Source organism: Lissotriton helveticus, chromosome 1_2 (genome assembly GCF_964261635.1).
Source record: "Lissotriton helveticus chromosome 1_2, aLisHel1.1, whole genome shotgun sequence".
Classification (NCBI taxonomy): domain Eukaryota; kingdom Metazoa; phylum Chordata; class Amphibia; order Caudata; family Salamandridae; genus Lissotriton; species Lissotriton helveticus.
The window spans coordinates 456,912,441-456,932,146 of record NC_136058.1 but is presented as its reverse complement, the minus strand read 5'-3'; the positions used below and the strand labels follow the sequence as shown (position 1 = coordinate 456,932,146).

General features: G+C 41.5%; 1 protein-coding gene across 6 annotated transcripts in view; it reads right to left on the bottom strand.

Moving 5' to 3' along the window:
• Positions 1-19,706, bottom strand: part of LOC144807723 (uncharacterized) — a 1,505,442-nt gene that overhangs the window by 68,675 nt on the left and 1,417,061 nt on the right. For all 6 annotated transcript variants that reach the window (XM_078673385.1, XM_078673387.1, XM_078673384.1 and 3 more), the window contains one exon: positions 328-421. In XM_078673385.1, the coding sequence (XP_078529511.1) occupies positions 328-373 (46 nt within the window). In that variant the 5' untranslated portion in view covers positions 374-421. The remainder of the gene's footprint in view (positions 1-327; positions 422-19,706) is intronic.

The following is a 19,706-nucleotide window of genomic DNA, read 5'->3' as shown; positions in this document are numbered from 1 at the left end:
CCATAGTTTTTGGTAAATTTAAGCAGTGTATTTACCACGGACCATTTTTCAAATCCCTATATTCAATAAAATGTGTTTTATTTATTAAATACGTAATTTTACCATAAATAAATGTGGTATGCAATGTAAAGTGGCTGCACAAGAGTACAGCTGCGTAGCACGATTGATTAAGTGGAGCTTTGCAGGGGTCCATGATGCATAGGGTCGGAATGTCTATCTCACTTGTCCATATAACATGAATAATTATCGGGTATTTAATCTCTCTGGTGAGTATTCATAGTGTACTTATGCACATTTGTGTGAATTCTGTCATATGAGGTCACTGACCTGTGATCACGGTTAGAAGAAAAGAATAGAGTCGTGGGGAATCCATGGCTTTGATGTGTTTCCCTCAGCTGAAGGAATCCCAGCTCCTGAAAAACTTTAAGAAAATAAATTTTGTCAATTAAGTCGAAGGTTTAGGCAGTGGCATCTTAGGGTGAAGCTATTTAGATATATATTTATTCACTTTAAAAACCATAGGTTTCAGGCACATTATAGTTAGAAATTAGCATTTAATAAACCTTTGAAATTCACAGAAAAAAACAAAGGTTGCAGGCACGTTATAGTTAGAAATTAACATTTAAAAAACCTTTGAAATCCACAGCAAAAACCATAGGTTTTAATAATAATAATAATAATAATAATAATCCACATTTGTAAAGCGCACAATCACCCGTAAGGGTCTCTAGGCGCTGGGGGCCGTCGGGAAGATTAAGCAAGCTATTGCCCAGAGTCACAAGGTGCTGGGCTAACCTGCCGCCGGTGCCGGGGATCGAACCGTCATCCCCAGATCCCAGCGTCAGTCGCCCTGGCCGCGGCGCCACACCTCTTCCCGGGGAAAGTTACAGTTAGCTGGACATTTCACTCGCACACAACCAGAGAAATTCCCCTGTAATAGTTAGTTCAGCTAACTATAACTCGCGCCCCCGCAATGCACTGCGGTTGACTTCACATATTACATCACTCATGACATGGTCAGTGACATCACTGATGACATCTCAAATGACATCACTCATGACATCATTGAATGCGTCATCCAGTGACTGTGTGTTTCTGTAAAGTTTAAGTATGTTTAATATATATATACGAAAAGGCGTATTGAAGAATGAGTGGGTTTATAAGTGTCTGAATGGATGATTTAGTAGGTGCGTGACTGACTGTAAGTGAGTGATTAAACGTATCTTACTGAATGCATGGGTGAGTGACTAAACTGTGTGAATGTCTGTATCCGTCTGTCTGTTGGTGTGTAAGCGGTTGCATGGGTTTGTGAATAGCTACATGAGTGGCTATATGAGTTATTTATTGGTTGTCTGTGCATCTGTATGGGTGCCTGAGTGTTTGTGTGATGAGGGTGTGTGTGACTCTGTGCATAGATATGTGAGTGGGTGATTCACTGGGTGCATGGTTTCAAGAGTGCATCTGTGATGGACTGTATGAGTGGGTAAGTGTGTGTATGGGTGTGTTAGTGAGTGAATTTATATCTCAGTGGTACATGTGTGAGTAACTACATATGTGAAAGGCAGTATATATGTGTGTTGAAGTATATAAATGGCTATAAGCGAGAGTGTGTGATTGTGAGAGTGGCTGTATGGATGAGTGTGTGCTTATATCAGTGATTGTGTAAGAGCGTAATAATATGCTAGTATTTGTATGAGTACGTGAGCTGGTGTGTGTATAACTGTATAGGTGAGTAAATGGCAGTGTGATTACTTATTTGCATGACTGACTAGGAGTGTGACTACCTCTATGGATGAGTGGCGGTGTGTGAGTGTCTATATAGGTTTATAAGTGCATATGATAGTCATGTACTGAGTGACCATAAGTATTAGTGACTGTACGGATGAGTGAGTGGATGTGTGTGTAAACATAAGAATCAGTGAGTGTGTATGTAGTTATTGGTGTTGGTGTGTCTATGGTTTTGAGAATGACAGTCTGTAATTTAGAGTGGGTATATCAAAGGTTAAATTAGGGTGTGAGAAGATGCATGAAATTATCACATGGATGATGTCATCAGTGATGTCATTTGAGATGGCATCAGTAATGTCAGCAGTGATGTCACTGACCATGTTATGAGTGATGTAATATATGTCATCGTCAGCAGTGCATTGCGGGTGCGCGAGTTATAGTTGGCTGAACTAACTATAACAGGGGAATTTTTCTGGTTTTGTACGAGTTAAATGTCCAACTAACTATAACTTTCGCTAAAACCTTTGGTTTTTTTCAGTGAATCTCAAAGGTTTTTTAAATGCTAATTCCTAACTATAACGTGCCTGAAACCTATGGTATTTTAAGTGAATTTCAAAGACTTTTTTAAATGCTAGTTTCTAACTATGCCTATAGAGGAAGGACATGTGAAGAAAGAAGGAACAATGTACAGAAAGAGGCAAAAGAAATGCAGAAAGAAGCAACAGAAGTCCACAAAGACGATGAAAAGTGCAGGAAGAAGCAAGACATGTGCAGAGAGAACCAACAGAGTAGCAGAAAGAGGCCTTGTTGCAAAATCATCCTGTGCCCATAACTTTTTCAGACGGGTACTGGTGGTAACTGGCTCTTACTAACCAGACCTAGAGCCAGTGCTATGCTAAAAAACACTTAGAATACAGTGAAAACACCTACATACATTAGGGAACACTATGCTTTGCGGTAACCCTGTGATTAGCATGACCTCCTCTGTAAGGCCCTAGTCCATAATAGGGCAGGGGGATTAAAACTACCTCTAAGTCAGAGGTGCAGAAATATGCTACTTTAACTAGTATTCGCGTTTGCAAAGTGGTGGAGAAAGGGTGCTGGGCTTCCAACCATTGCTCAGGAATCCCGCTGCATAGGACTTACTAGGAGGGATTCTTGGCCCCTAAACTCCTTCAGGACTAAATTGGACTTCATCCCCATTCCCGTAGTCTGGTATGAGGCACATTTGCAGAGTGGTAGAGAAAGGGGGCTGTTGGACTTGGCCCTTTTTTGCAGGGTCATCACTGAACTTTTTTCCTTCCTCCTCGATTTTTTCTGACCTGTTATGGGCTGTTTTATAACTCTGGGCACTTTACCACTGCTGATCAGTGCTAAAGTGCATATGCTCTCCCTATTGTAAATTGATGTATGGATTAGTGACTCCATGATTGGCCTATTTGTTTTACTGTCAGACCCTAGTACAGTGCACAGCGTGTGCCCAGGGCTTGTAAACCAAATGCTGCTGGTGGCTTGCAGCACTGGTTGTGCTACCCACAAAAGCAGCCTTGTAAAATATGTCTAAGGTCTGCCATTGCAGAGCCTGTGTGCAGTCTGGTACTGGCATGTTGACTGGGCACGTGCACCCACTTGCCAGTCCCTAAACCTTCCCTTTTCTTCATATCAGACACCCCTATGGTAGGCCCAAGGGCAGGACACATTGTAAGTATAAGGTAGGACAAGCCCTGATGTGTATGGCATGTCCTAATAGTGAATTACAGCCATTTTTGTTTTTCACTATTGCAAGGCTGCCTCTTCTCCATAGGCCTGAATGGGCAGTTAGATTATTACATTTTATAATCCTAACTGACTCAGGGAACATGGTAGAAATTCGAGTTTAGTATGCCTGACGTACATCTAGCATGCTGTGTTTGAAAATACCACTTTTAGAAAGTAGGTATTTTCTTGTCTAACTACCCTAGCCTGCCTCTGCTAGGTTGTGTATTCCTTGTCTGGCGTTTGAGTGACAGGGCTGGGGTATTCCAGGAGACAGGATTAGTCTGCCCATTGGTGAATAGAGAGATCTTCATCTAGATCGGAGGGAGGAGTTGCACTTGGGACCTGAATAGGACTGTGCCTGCCCCCCACAGTGCTGGCTCCACCCCCTGTGGTGCGTCTGATGTCTCTGCCCTGCACTGTGAAAGGAGAGAAGGAATCATGTCAACAAAGGGGAGAGGAGTTGGCCTAATGGCTATGGCGCACGACCTCGGACCTGGGGAACTGGGTTCGAGTCTCGGTAATGACGCTAAACCTTCTGTGATTCTGGGCAAATCACTTAATCTCCCCGAGCCTAACTAAATGAATGTGTGTCCTCATGTAACATAACTGGTGCTATGTAAAGCGCTCTGATACCCGATTCGGATTCGGGTCAAGTTCGTGCTATATAAACTCTGCCCAAAAAAAAAAAAGTGCTCCAGGACTGTACCTTTCCTCCACAATGCTGGCTCCACCTCCTGTGGGGCGTCTGATGTTTCTGCCCTGCACTGTGAAAGGAAAGAAGGAGTCATGTAAACAGAGTGCTCCAGAACTGGTTTGGACTGGGCCAAGGACCCTCTGCTCTCAGAGGACAAAGGATTTTGGGGTATTAATATTGGGACCCTGATCCCAAGAAATGAGATCAGTTTTGGACTACAAGAAAAAACCTTTCCTGAGGAGAGGAACCTGAAGAAACTGAGGAGAGACTATCCCTAAGCTGAAGTGCTGCTTGGGGGATTGGCCTGCAGTGGTTGCCTGACTGCCAAAGAAAGGAGCGAGGAACTTTGTGTGTAGTTTCATCAACTTGTGTAAGGATCTTCAAGGGCTTGGACCAGAGCTTGCCTCCTGCTGAAGTCTCAGGGACAACAGACTTCACCCACCAGGTCCTCAAGTGATCTACTGAAGTGCCTACAATTTTATGGATTTGCGTGTCGCAAGGAGATGGAAGCACGACTCAAGATCGAGAAACATGTCGAAAAACTGCCGCTTTGCAGCACGAAGCGCCTCGCCGGAAGAGAGGATCGACGTCGTTGCAGATGCTGCCACATCACAGGGAAGCGTGTCACAGGAGTAGAGGATCGATGTCGTATCAGATGCTGCCGCATCACTGGGAAGCGTGTCGCAGGGCCTGTCGCGGCTCGCATTGTGTCAAGAATCCCGCATCGTGGAGGGAGAGGATCGACATTGCCGCAGATGCCGCTGCCTCACCAGGAAGCGTGTCGCATCAAGGAGAAAGTGCCATCTTTATTTCTTTGCACTGGATCTTTGCCGCATTTCCATCCCTGCAATTCTTTTGTTGTGGAAGCCCAATGCACATTGACTCAAAGTGTTGCATTTTAAGAACTGAACAGAACTAAGCTAAACCTACCATTTTAAGTACAGTATTGTGGATTTTTTTTGTTAGTGGTCTTGTGATAAATCTATATAAAGAATACTGATTTTTAATATACAACTTGTTTGGTGTCCATCTGTAGTGTTGTCACTTGATTACTCTATGTGTTCACAAATGCTTTACACACTGCCTCTGAGATAAGCCTGTCTGCTTGTGCCAAGCTACCAAGGGGGTGAGCAGGGGTTATATTAGGAGTATACCCCCTTACCCTGACTAGGGGCAAGGGTCCCTATTTTTCACAAGCACCTCCCTGTGCCAACTAGAGACCCCCAAATCTAACAGGGGCCATGGCCTCCGAAGATGTCCTAGCAATCCCACTGTGTGGGACTTACTGGAGTTAACGAGAGGGGTAGTTGGCCCCAAGGACATCCTTGGGGGCCAACTTCCCAAACTATTACCTCCAGTCAGTCCCACACAGCAGCATTAGTAAGTACTCATACCAGGCCACTCCTTCTTTGCCAACAACTCTACAAAAGTGCTCCTTGGCACACTCTTTTGATATGGAATGAAGTCCCCTTCACAGCAGGGGGTCCTTTTGGGGCCAACTAGCCTACCTTTTACCTCCAGTAAGCCCCATGCAGTGCGATTGGTGAGAGGTAGACAAAGGCCATGCCCCCTTTCTCCACCTCCCTGCAAACGCGCCCCCTGGTACTTTTTAAGTTGGGGGATTAAGTCCCCTTGAATCCTGAGGGTCCCTGGGGGCCAACTACCCCACCAGGTACCTCCAGTAAGCGCCACAGAGCTGCGGTGCACAGAGGTGTTAAAAGGGGCGTGGCCTGGACCACCTCTCTGCAACACAGGCCTGTGGCGCTTACTGGAGGTACCTGGTGGGCTAGTTGGCTCCCAGGGGCCCTCAGGATGGAAGGGGAATTAATTCCCCAACTTAAAATGGGCCACAGGGCGTGTTTGCATAGTGTTGCTGGGCCTCCGGCGCGATGCCGGCTTTTTTTAAATGTATTTTTTTTGGAAGGGGGTCTGTGTTGCCCCCCTTCCTTTCCTTTTTGATGGGGCCTGGGGACCCCATCCCCCTGGGCCTGACCTCTAATTGGTTTATTTCATTTTTTTGAAAGGGAAGGGGGCAGCACGGCCGCCCTCCCAAAGCCATTTCCGGCCCCGGGGACCCCATGCCCGGGGCATGGCTACTATATATTTAAAAATATATATTTTTTCAAAGGAGGGGGGCTGCGTGGCCGCTCTCCTGAGGCTTCTGTTAGCCCGGGGGACCCCATCCCCCCGGGGCTCTGCCTCGTTTTTTTTTATTTTACAGGGGCCCAGGGGACCCCATTCCCCGGGGCCGGCCTTCTCCTTTGGGGACCGTCAGGGGAGCCCCAATGCCCCCACGGTCCCAGCTTGCTCCCCACCTCCTGTGGGAGCCGGCATTGCTTTTCCACATGGGGAGCTGCTGACATGCAGCTCCCTGTGTTGGAAAGTAATTTGCTTTGCTTCATCGAAGGGCGGGAGTCCTGAGGGGGGGCTGCGTGGCCGCTCTCCTGAGGCTTCTGTTAGCCCGGGGGACCCCATCCCCCCGGGGCTCTGCCTCGTTTTTTTTTATTTTACAGGGGACCCCATTCCCCGGGGCCGGCCTTCTCCTTTGGGGACCGTCAGGGGAGCCCCAATGCCCCCACGGTCCCAGCTTGCTCCCCACCTCCTGTGGGAGCCGGCATTGCTTTTCCACATGGGGAGCTGCTGACATGCAGCTCCCTGTGTTGAAAAGTAATTTGCTTTGCTTCATCGAAGGGCGGGAGTCCTGAGGGGTGGCGGTCCCCTGGGCTTGGTGGGCCTTGGAGGCCCCCATATTTTTATAAATGAGCCCGGGGGGGTGGCGGTCCCCGGGGCAGTGTGCGGGGGATTGGGGACCCCCACACTTTTTTTTCTCTGCCCCCGGAACCTGACCCACCCGGGGGTTTCAATACAGCCCACGCTTCATTTGGGAATTTTTTTCCTGCCAGACTCGTGCACCCAGCACGAATTCGGACAATTCTTTTTTTTATGCTTTTTGGGCCCTGGGGGTCCTTGTGGGACCCCCTGAGCAGGCATAGGGGGTCAGGGTGTTTCTACCCTGCCCTCTTTTCTTGTTTTTTTGCGTTTCTTTTTCTGTTTTCTTGTGCCTCAGTTACTGAGGCAGAAGATAGCTGCCAACACTTGCTGGTTTGGAGTGTTTACAGCCAATAAGAATAAAGCTTGTGAGCGAGAGGGTGCGCGGATCCACCGTGCCTCTAAATATCAAAACTACTGAATGGATTTACACCATTAAAAAACAAGGTTTCTTTCTGAACCAAGCAAGGGCTACCTTTTTGCCAAATTTGGTGTAATTTCGTTCAGCAGTTTCGACTGTAACCGTGTCTAAAGTATCCTATGGGAAATTGATTTTCTGACCCCTTTTGTTTGAATTTCACAGTAACTACTGAAGGATTTACACCATTTAAATAAATGGTCTCTTTATGAACCATGGGCTACCTATTTGCCAAAGTTGGTGCAATTCCGTTCAGTAGTTTGGGCTGTAGCCGCGTCTAAAGTTTCCTACGGGAATTAACATGGAGAAAATACGTTTTGGGACCCCTTTTTTCTCGGCCCCCACTTGCCAAATTACACTGAAACTTACAAGTTTCAAGCGCCCCAGGAGTTTTGAAAATTTCGTGAAGATTCGTCAACCGGTGCCAAAGTTATTGGGAAAAGAAAAAATGCTTTTTGAATAGAAACAAGGTCCTAACTATAACTACCTACTGGCAACCGCCAGAAGGTAATATATATATATACATATGTCATCAGGGATGTCACTGATCATGTCATGAATGATGTAATATGTGACATCATCAGCAGTGGATTGCGGGCGCACGAGTTATAGTTAGTACAACTAACTATAAAGGAGGAATTCCAATGGTTTGTAGGAGTGAAATGTCCAGCTAACTATAACATCCCTAAAACCTATGATTTTTTCAGTGAAGTTCAAAGGTTTTTTTAAATGATAATTCCTAACTATAACATGTGTGAAACCTTTGTTTTTTTCAGTGAATTTCAAAGGTTTTAAATGATAATTTCTTACTATAACATGTCGGAAACAAATGTTTTTTTCAATGAATTACAAAGTTTTTTTTTTCAATAATAATTTTTAAATGTATTAATTGTTCTTTTTTTCATATTGTTTTACTACTTTTTTTAATTTATTTATTTTTTAAGGTATCCTTTTTTTAAATTACATTAGACATATTAAAAATATATATATATTTAAAAAAATTAAAAATATATATTTTTTATGTAATTTTATGTTCTTTTCATTATATTTATATTATTTTATTTTTCTATTTTTTTTTGGAGTCGTGCAACCAAAGCGTACCCTTCTCGTTCACTGCGAGAAATGTGTCTGCCATTTTAGGATTGCGTGTAGGATCTGCGTAGGGTGTGCGATGAATATGCGGACGCTATGCGATTGGTCCGTGAATTATAGAACATACTCGACATGTACGTATTGCGCGATGCAACGGTCGGGTGGTTGCGCGTGACATCATGCATGCATCCGAGGCGGTGGGTGCGTGACCAGCGCACATTTTTTTATGTTGAAAAACTTATATATAAATATTTAATATAAATATTAAGACAAGACAATATCTGAACTAATTATACAAATAATATTCTTTAACTTTCAAAAAAGTTACATTACTTTAAAATGCAATTTTGCGAAGTCGCGCTGGGTGCGAGTTGGGTGCGAGCTGCGTACACGCACCCTACACATACTCCCTGTGGCCAGAAAAAAAGAGATTTGATTGGTTAATTACACTTCCTATTGTAAGTATTGAAGGACCCCACCCATTTCAATCACTCTTCTTAGACCTTTTCTTCGGAGAAGACCTGCTTAGAAGAACTGCTGTTTTTTCCTGATTGCAGACCTGGTTGTTCTGATAATTTTGAAAATGGCTACAAACCAGCCTTCTTCTTCAGAATCAGAACATTCTCCTACTGAGCAATTTTTTTCCAGAACCTCCCCCTTCAGAGAGATATTCATCTATTGTGTGGACGTTTTTCACTTTTCCTCCAGGGCAGAAAAAAGTAAATGCCACAAAAGTAACTTGCAAAATCTGCAAGGCAGTGCTGTCTAGGGGAGACCCTACGTAGAAGTACTCGTGTGGAACAGCGAGTATGCGCAAACATGTGCAAACTCGACACCCAGACAACTTCGCAAGGGAGGAAATGAGGAGACTCAGAGAAAATGCTCCTCAACCACCGGCTGTTCCAAGTGCATCTGGAGCAACACCATCAACAACATCATCTCCTCCAGATATCCGTCCCCAATTTGGGAGAGTCCAGATGCTTTGTGTTCAATGCAATCGTCTTATTTCGTAAGGGGAGCAGTCGATGGATCTGGTTTGTTAAGCCATTGACACCCACTGTTGTTAGTTTCTTTTTTTCTCTCCTCCTAGTTTTTAGTTCTGTTTGCATTGTTCCCATTTTTTACCTCTTTTTAAAAAAAAAGAAAAATACTAAATTGTTCAAAAAAATCAAAACAATGTATATAAAACAACAAAAAGAAAAAAAAAAGTTATTTTCGGAACCAACTACTCTGTTTAAAGAAAGGGCGATACTTGTATGCTAGTGTGTGAAAGTTTGCATGAATGTATGTCTAGTAGATAATTGACTGAAAGAAAGCATTGGAGGTGTGTGGTGAATGCATAAGTGCAGAACTATAAGGAAGTGCTGCAGCATGACACTGTAAACTGTTTAGCTACAGCATGCTGTGGTACTTCTGAAGCACAGGGATGTAACATACGTATATATATATATATATATATATATATATATAAACTGCAGCTATGTGGTGACACAGACACCTGTGCACCATGGTGCAAGGATGTCTGTGTTGTGTGGACATTGTCTTTGTGCAGAAATGTGTGTATAGGCATTTATATAGCGCACTACTTACCCGTAGGGTCCCAAGGCGCTTCGACCGCTGCGAAACCCTTCCTGGCTTCCCTGAGAGATGGTCCCTTAATGGGTATCTCCAGGGTGAGACCAGGCATCCCCGGCGGTCTGGTGGGGCCGTTAGTGAAGATGAGGCAAGCTAATGCCCAGAGTTGCCGAGTGTGAACGCTGATCAGAGTGGGCACCGAGGCGAGAGAATTATCGAGTCCGCTGACCCTGGTCCAGAAACCTGCAGCGCCGGGAATCGAACCCTGGTCCCAGGCCGTTCTCTGCTCTCGGGTCTGCCGCCTCTAACCAGTGAGCCACACTACTCACAGAAAGGCACACCTTCCTACACAAAAACAACCAGTAAAGGCATTTGTCTCCTTTGATATATGCTGTGCATTGTAAATATATATTGAAAGACAAAAAATGAGGAGAAGTGAAAACAATTCTCCTTGTTGTGCCTTGCTACACCAATTGGAGGATGGTGCAGCATTCACAAACACGGCCAGATTCATGATTTTTGATAAAACTGCACGTATGTCTTGTTCTATGACTCTTCTGTGCAAACACGCACAGCAAAACCTATTGAATGCCTTTTCAACGCAAAGTGGTGTGTATGATGAGATTATATTTACATGGAAAACAAAAGGTGTAAAGAATGTCTTTTCCTCGCCTTGTAAGTAAGAAAGAGAGTTAATGGCTAGGCCAATTCTTATTGTAGGAGTACATTTCTGTACTGCTAACAGAGAACAAGAAACATTTATAATTACTTATGTTTTAGGAAACTTATAGCACATATTTATATATCACTGAAGAGAAGGGATGGGGCCTACTGTGACATGTGCAAAATCTAAGTTAAATAGTTTTATTTCTTATAATTCTAAATTAACCAGGACCTACAAGACCACCATTGTGTACTATACCATGTATCTTGGAGACAGGTGCTCTGAAGCTGTCTCCTATTTGATACCTGTCTGCAATAGAATTCTCTGGCACAAATCTAGTCCATCCATCTTCCTTTTTTTCAACATTGTGGAAACACTGTCCATTGCGCATTTTAAAACGTACTTAAACTTACCTCAGCAGTAATGCATCTAAAAAACGCTACACATTTTATTCACTTGTTTTTTTATCATGTAAAATATAGTAAATTCCACATTTTAAAATTAGGATCCGTAAAAGAAAAGAAACAATTGTTATAACATGTAATAATACATATTTAACAGCACAGTATATTTTTAACATTTTACTAAGTCATTTCTTTACCTTTTTTGCTGTTCGCAGAATATTTTGAATTTCACTAGAAACAGTGATTTCAATCGTACTCATCACATAACAGCGGGCAAAAAAAACCGATCAATTAGATTGTTTAAAAAAAAACAACAATCCATCCACAGTAAAATACTGGATAATAAAAATCACGCATATATAAAATGATTACTGCTAAGAAAATTTTATAAGTTAAATTTATAAACACTGTAAATGTTGTCAGTTAAAAATATACACCGAGACAATGTGCAAGAAAAAGGCCATACTTCAAACAAACACCTTTCCTTGAGGCCAAATTGTATTTTTGCACTCATTTTTATGTAAATTGTCCAATGGCAATCCTAATAAATCATAATATTAAATTCCTCAGAGGCTGAATTATCTTCCTAAAACATTGGCTTTAAAACCATTAGGTAGGAATTTGGTAATTCGTAAGGCAAATGTTGTTTGAAAACCAACTCAGCATCATTACAAAAAGTCCAGCCTTTTTCACTTTTTAGATAGCCAGTGCAATGTCCAGATGTTGTGGAAGGGCCATCATGGAAAATTATTGCTACTGCTACAAAATTCCTTCCTGATATTGATAGTTGAGTAGCTACAAAATGTTTTTATTAAAGTGTGCAATTTTCTTCCATCATCTGTACAACGTTGCATCATTAAAATTATATATTGTGCATATCTTTGTAAAAATAATGTTGATAACTTTTCTGATTTGCATTGGCTACACTCCATGTTTTGATTTGCAGCTTTAACTAATTTATTGAAAGACACTGATTTACAGTCCAGTAATGTCAAATATAGAAATCTTTCAGTGTCTACATTAGTGCTACACGTATACATACAATTTTCACAATAATGATCCCATTCATAACAAAAGCCAAAAATATTTTCTATTTCTACACCTTCATTTTCCAATATGGTAAGCATATACATTAGAAATTCCTGATCATCTTGTTGGATATTTTGCATAAATTGTAAGTATGGGCGAATTTTGTGAATTCGCGGTTCGCGAATTCCCCCAAAAATCCGCGAATTTGCGGATTTTCCTGCAAAATCGTGGATTTTTTTGCAATTGCACTATACTCAACTGGAGTAGTTTCTACTGGCTAATCAATTAGTGCTACCTCGTTTGGTAAATGTATCGTGCTTTTCCTACACTACAGCTGCGTAAAGGCCCAGAAGAGTTGTCCAGTCACCATGTGTGTCTGTAACTTTGCCACCGCTCTCATAGGCGCCGAGGTCCCTCGAGTGAGCTATCCATCACAGTGGGGGAAAGGGCGGGAAGAGGATGCATAGCCTAGTGTGCGTGGGGTCAGGCTTCCTGTGCGAGTTCACATGCCTCTTGTTTATAAAGGGTCAGACAACGATCAGAGCAGCAGATGAGGAGAAAGCAGTAAGTGCTACCTCGTTTGGTAAATGTATCGTGCTTTTCCTACACTACAGCTGCGTAAAGGCCCAGAAGAGTTGTCCAGTCACCATGTGTGTCTGTAACTTTGCCACCGCTCTCATAGGCGCCGAGGTCCCTCGAGTGAGCTATCCATCACAGTGGGGGAAAGGGCGGGAAGAGGATGCATAGCCTAGTGTGCGTGGGGTCAGGCTTCCTGTGCGAGTTCACATGCCTCTTGTTTATAAAGGGTCAGACAACGATCAGAGCAGCAGATGAGGAGAAAGCAGTAAGTGCTACCTCGTTGGGTAAATGTATCGTGCTTTTCCTACACTACAGCTGCGTAAAGGCCCAGAAGAGTTGTCCAGTCACCATTTGTGTCTGTAACTTTGCCACCGCGCCCATAGGCGCCGAGGTCCCTCGAGTGAGCTGTCCATCACAGTGCGGGAAAGGGCGGGAAGAGGTTGCATAGCCTAGTGTATGTGGGGCCGGGCTTCTGTGCTAGTTCACATGCCTCTTGTTTATAAAGGGTCAGACACCGATCAGAGCAGCAGATGAGGAGAAAGCAGTAAGTGCTACCTCGTTGGGTAAATGTATCGTGCTTTTCCTACACTACAGCTGCGTAAAGGCCCAGAAGAGTTGTCCAGTCACCACGTGTGTCAGGACCTTTGCCACCGCGCCCATAGGCGCCGAGGTCCCTCGAGTGAGCTGTCCATCATAGTGGGGGAAAGGGCGGGAAGAGGTTGCATAGCCTAGTGTGTGTGGGGCCGGGCTTCTGTGCGAGTTCACATGCCTCTTGTTTATAAAGGGTCAGACACCGATCAGAGCAGCAGATGAGGAGAAAGCAGTAAGTGCTACCTCGTTGGGTAAATGTTTCGTGCTTTTCCTACACTACAGTTGCGTAAAGGCACAGAAGTGTTGTCCAGTCACCCCGTGTGTCTGTAACTTTGCCACCGCGCCCAAAGGCGCCGAGGTCCCTCGAGTGAGCTGTCCATCACAGTGGGGGAAAGGGCGGGAAGAGGTTGCATAGCCTAGTGTTAGTGAGACTGGGCTTCTGTGCGAGTTCACATGCCTCTTGTTTATAAAAGGGTCAGAGACCGATCAGAGCAGCAGATGAGGAGAAAGCAGCCTCCTGGTCACTGGAAGTACAGGGGGATTGTGCTCGAGAAACTCGTGGATGCCTAGACCTCCATCACGGATTACAGCTATTTGTAGACAGTAGATCTGGGGAGAAAGCACACCTGCCTAGCATCGACCGTGCTCACTAGATTCTTGAGCTGATTATAATGCGTTACTGAATTTGAGCTTCAACTCGGGCACCTGCTTTATTTATATCTGTAAGTGCTTCCTGCTGACGTTTAATTTTTGTGACAGGAGGCTCGTTGCCTAATTGTAACTATTCTCTGACCCTGCTTCGAGGGTCAGAGAATAGTTGCAAGTAGGCAACGAGGCGCTGTTCAGGAAGCACTTACAGGGTTACAGCAGGTGCCCAAGTTTAAGCTAATTTCTTTGTAACCCTTTTGTAAATGGTTACAAAGAAATTAGCTTCAACTTGGGCACCTGCAGCTGTAACCCTGTAAGTGCTTCATGGAAAATTCGTCCCGTTCGTGTATTCGCGGATTTTTGTGCGATTTCGCGAGATTCGCGGATTGCGAAATTGCAGAAAATTCACAAATTCCGCGAGCGGAACGAATTTTTGGCCCACACTTAAGTAAATTGTGTAGAACCAGAACATACATCCAAAAGATTACGAACATCTGAAATGGTTTGTATTTTACTTGTATCAGTTCTCAATTTTGCATAAACAGAATGCAACAAGGAACAAAATCTTTTTTCCCGATTCTCCATAATTTGCTGCTGCAAACCTTCAAGAAAAAAACAACATTGACCACTACATTAGCATAGCAGTTGACACCAGAACTATTTTCAAACTGATAACCAACAATCTCTTCAACAGTGTTCTTTTTCTTTTTGCTTGCAATCACAACATTATCTTGTTTGTTTCCCTTCTCTACACCTTCAGTACAGATATTCTCATACCTTCTTTTTCGACCAACCACATGATTTTCATATACAGGATATTGACCTAAATTGGGAGCATATGTTCTTCTTAACCTATTATACTCTTTGACACAGTTTGCATTTGCAGTAACCTTTATATCATCAAAATCAATCAAAAACAAACCAGATAATGTTCTGACTCTAGATAAAGCAACATATGCCATACCCTCTTTAAACACAGTAGTTCCAATGTTCACCAAACCACTGCCAACACTTAAACCTTGAGATTTATGAATAGTCACTGCATATGCCAGAGAAACTGGAAACTATTTTCTACGGACATATAAATCTTTAAGAAGCAGAAAACAAACTGAACAACAACCAATTTGTTTAACTTCTTCAATCTGATCAAATTTCATTTTTAAGAATGGTAATAGCATCTTTATTCTGATAATTAACAAAATCCACAACTTTGCCCATTGCTCCATTAACTAAACCTTTTTCTACGTCCAAATTACGCCTTAAAATGACTCGAACATTTCTACATGCATACAGACTCTTTTTTAAACCAGCGGTTTTAGAAATTGATTTTTCTAAAGAATCCAATTTTGTCTTCAATTTTTCTGTCAAAATAATAGTTATTCCTTCATGCTCTATTTTATCGATGGCTTCCATTTGTATTATTTCTTCATTTTCCAGTTTCAAAGGTTGTTTGCTGAATGTAGTACACTCACACAGTGTTGGCATTAAGCAGATTACAAATTTGTTTTCTGCATGTTTTCTTTCGTGTAAATTTTCTCAGGAACTACATTTTCATTTGGAAACGAATTGGAAAGTAATCAAGTCTGCAAAGCTTGTTTGCCATGTTCAGTCAGTAGTCCAATTCTTATATCTTCGAGAATAGTTCTATAATCAACATCATTTGCCTGTCGCATATTTGTAATACGTTCTTTGTATGTAAAATATAACCAAATGTTCACGTTTCCAACACTACCCAGAGACTTTCTGGTGTTTTCATGCGCAAGTATTTTAAATACTGGTTGTTCTTTTACAGGAGTCAGTTGCAGTAGATCTCCAAAAACGTTGACGTGTTTTCCTCCAAATAATACGTCGTACTCTGTTTTAAGAATTTGCTGCATTCTTAAATGCACAAAGGCAAGCATTAAGCTTGATACCATGCTTACTCATCAATAATGAGAAGTTTCATTTTCTTTAAGACTCTTGAAACTTCACAACAAGCTTCTCCAGATAGCTTGTGGTATTCCAATTTGTTTTCATGCTCTACTGGTAGCATTAGTAAACGATGTAAAGTAATTCCTTTAATGTAGTGTGCTGCCAACCCAGTCGGAGCAGTGACAACACAAGACAAATGCAACTCAGTTGTTTTCTGTAGATAACTTTTAATTACTTTAATTAAAAAAACTTTTTCCTGTTCCAGCTTGTCCACGCACGTACATTCGGATAGGTTGAAATGACGTGCATGAGCACTCTTTCTTTTCATGAAGTAATCCATGGTCAATCTGTTGTCTCACTTGCTGATATATTTGTTTCTGTTCAACAATTAGTTGTTCTTCCAAGTTTGCTAAGTTTGTTACATCTTCTTTAGCTTGATGCATTGCTGTTTCCACCTCATTCATGGCGATTGCTGCTTCATTTTTAACAAATGGTTGTCCTAGTGGATCTTGACTCAGCGCAGCAAAACTTTGACTGTTTTGAGAAATGTCTCTAGCAATCTCAGCTGCAATTGTAGCTTCTTGATCAATTTTATTGTTCAACATTTTCACATAATTTGCAAAAGCACTGCATTGTATGCTATCTTTACAAGCATTAAAGGAATCTCCATAGCTCTGGAAATCTCCAAGTAATTCCAGTTCTGAACGCCATGGTTTGAACAGTTGTAAAAGGGCTAAATAGTAAAATTCCCTTTTATCAGCAGTGTCACAACTCAGCTTTCTGTGATTAATCAAATTTCCTTTTGCTTGTTTCACCAAACATCCTTCGGAACCAATGACTCCATATTTTCCATCATTGATGCTCTCTGTAGTATTCCGTTTAAAAGTGTACTTTTGCAGCACTTCATAGAGACACATGTTCTCAAGAAGATGACTTCTTTTTGGGTAATATGTGTCCAACATATTCATTTTCAAAATATCTGTACTTTCTGGATCTGTTTCTGCTAAATATTCAATTTCTTGTACGGATTTCAGTACTCGATTATGCATTGCTGCAAGGCCTAGACTCACCCAAATGATTCTTCTAGATTTGGAGTATAGACTTGCAGATGATAACCAATCTGAGCATTTATATGCTCCAATTTCTCGATGCGATAACATCTTCAAACTGAAACTGTATAATTTCTTACTTAAAGTCTTCTCGTGAGAAATCTCTTCCCACTTTTCTTTCCAATTCCATCTTTTCTGATTTTGTATTATAGAACGTTACATATCGAGCAACAGCAATGGAATTGTCCGCAACATACTGAATATCCATGTTAGCATTCCACATGGACAAAATAACTGGGTTGCAGTCATTTATGTATTTTGACTTTTCATTTCTTCTTAAGTTGTAGGTATTTTTTTGAGACTTTCTTGTGTTGGTATGTCGCGAAGATGACATAAAACTGTTCACTCTTCCTTTGGATATTACAGGACGTGGAAATGCAAAACGACATTTGGTGTAAAACTTATCCTTAGATTTGTACTTTCGTCGACCGTATTTTCCACATCGGTGGCTTTGGAATCGTAAGTCAAAACAGTATCCTCCGCATCTGTTCCAAATTTGGGAGCATCCTTAATCCATAGCAGCATATGTATATGAGGTGCACATCTTGCTTGATACTCCTTTTTCCAAAAGAAATCCACAACTTCTCCAAGAGGAGAATTTTTTTTTATTGCAGATAAAAGACATCATAGCTTCAAATCTATGATTGAAATACCTGCATACATTAACAGGATCCAAAGAGCACAATTCTCCAGGTGTCTTGTATTCAATATGTTTATATTGGAATTTGCCTCTCGAAGAAATTCAAGTAAATTATCCCAAGCATACTCCAGCACAACTTAGTGTGAGGAACCATGTAGGAGTACCTAAGTTCCGTAGCGTACATTTTGGAGTAATCTGCTTCTCATGTAATGCATCTCCCTGGACCTGGTTATCTGCCTAATGCTCTAGCTATATGATGTCATTTGGAATGTTATAGATGTTTGTTCTTGAAGGTGGAGCTGTTGGAAAAGATGGGCTGAGCAGCCAGGAGGCTGCTCCTGGTGGGTCTTATATTAAGGCTTATATTGAAAGTTACTAAGCTGTAACTTGAAGAATATACTCCAACTACAAGAGCTGTCTACTAGACTTCATTGATTTCTACACATTTCAGTTCTCCATGATGACGGTACCAATATTCATAAGTGCCACGCTGACGTGCCATCAAATTAATGAGCTGAGATTCTAAATGATCATCCCTCTGGTGCACTTTATCCATAAAATCCTTTGCAGAAACATTTTGCAGATGTACTCCTGTTTTCAATATATGATTGACTGCATATGAAAGTCCAGACAAGTCACTTTCAAACAAAAGATTAAATATATAAGGGATATATTGTCTAAATCTTGGATCTTCTGCATATAATCTTGTTGTTCGATATTCAGATGCAGGAATTTGCACAGGTCGTTCATCATAAGTCCTTCTTTTCCTGTTGGAAACAACTGCAGAAAACAACAAGCTTCCAAGCTCTCTTCCCATACACTCATGGGACTTCCCTTTGCTTTTTTCTTTTGAAAAAATTGAAAAATATTCCCCATCACTTCTTTTGAATGAAGTGAATGCACACTGTAATGTTCGTAGATTTCTTCACATCTTAACATGTCCACTTTTTCAAATTGTCCACTTGACGTTTCAGTATCTTCTGCTAAAAGTATTTCTTCTTCTCCCATATAAACATTTTTATAGTATGTATTGTTTTTTATCAAACGCAAAGTTGCCTTCTTTTCTTTCCTAACATCCACTAACTCCTGTCAGATTTTCTTATTCTTAGTCGGCACACCATTAATAAGAATAACTAGTTGTTCACTTCTTACACTGCCTACACCAATAGATTCAATATTTTTCTTTAAATCTAACGGTAAAAACACAACTCTTCCTTTTAATCCTCTTTGTAAATCTGAAGGAGGCAATTTTCCTGTTTTAGGCTCCAAATGAACAGTAGCCTGAAACGGGTGCACACATTAAATGAGAATAGACTCATAGTTGTTTAAATCTATCAAATCTGGAGGAACAGCAACTAACTCTAAATTATTATGCACAGCTCTAACAGGCATTTTATTCTCATCTAATTTGTTCTAACACTATTTACAAATATGCTGATCAGAATCCAAATCAAAACAATTCTCTACCAACAAATAAGTTGCAAATTCCTTCCATGAATCATTATTTTCTTTTTCACTTTTTAAATACAGATCAACACCCCTAGTCTGATTTTTATAGTGAGTTCGCCGAAAACAAATACAAGAAAAATATGGCCTTTCACCTGAAATCACCTTAAACTTTCTAATTTCACCTTCAAATTTTTTTGTACTAATATGTTCAAGATTCTCTCCAACATTTTCTTCTATTAATGTCTGAGTTTATTCATTCTCTTGTTCAGGACCAAAGTAACAAAACTCAATGTCATCACAAACTTTCTTCACATCTGATACTGACCCACGCAAAAGAGCACTGTTCAACTCATTTAATTTTAGGGCTGGACTTTTTGCATAATACAATCTTCTGACTAACTTCCGCATTTGAGTGTGATGTACTGCCAAAATCCTGAAATGGCGAAAAACACTTTGATATACTTTCCTAGAAAGACAAGTCAGAGAATGACCATGCAAACCAGTATTTTTTCTCACTCTGCAAGGGTCTAGTCCTTGCAACACCGTAATCTTTTGTTTAACACTTTTTTTTACTATATTCTCGTAAGAAACTGCATAATTTATCAATAGATTCTTGTCGTACACTACAAATACTATTGCAATTCCAAG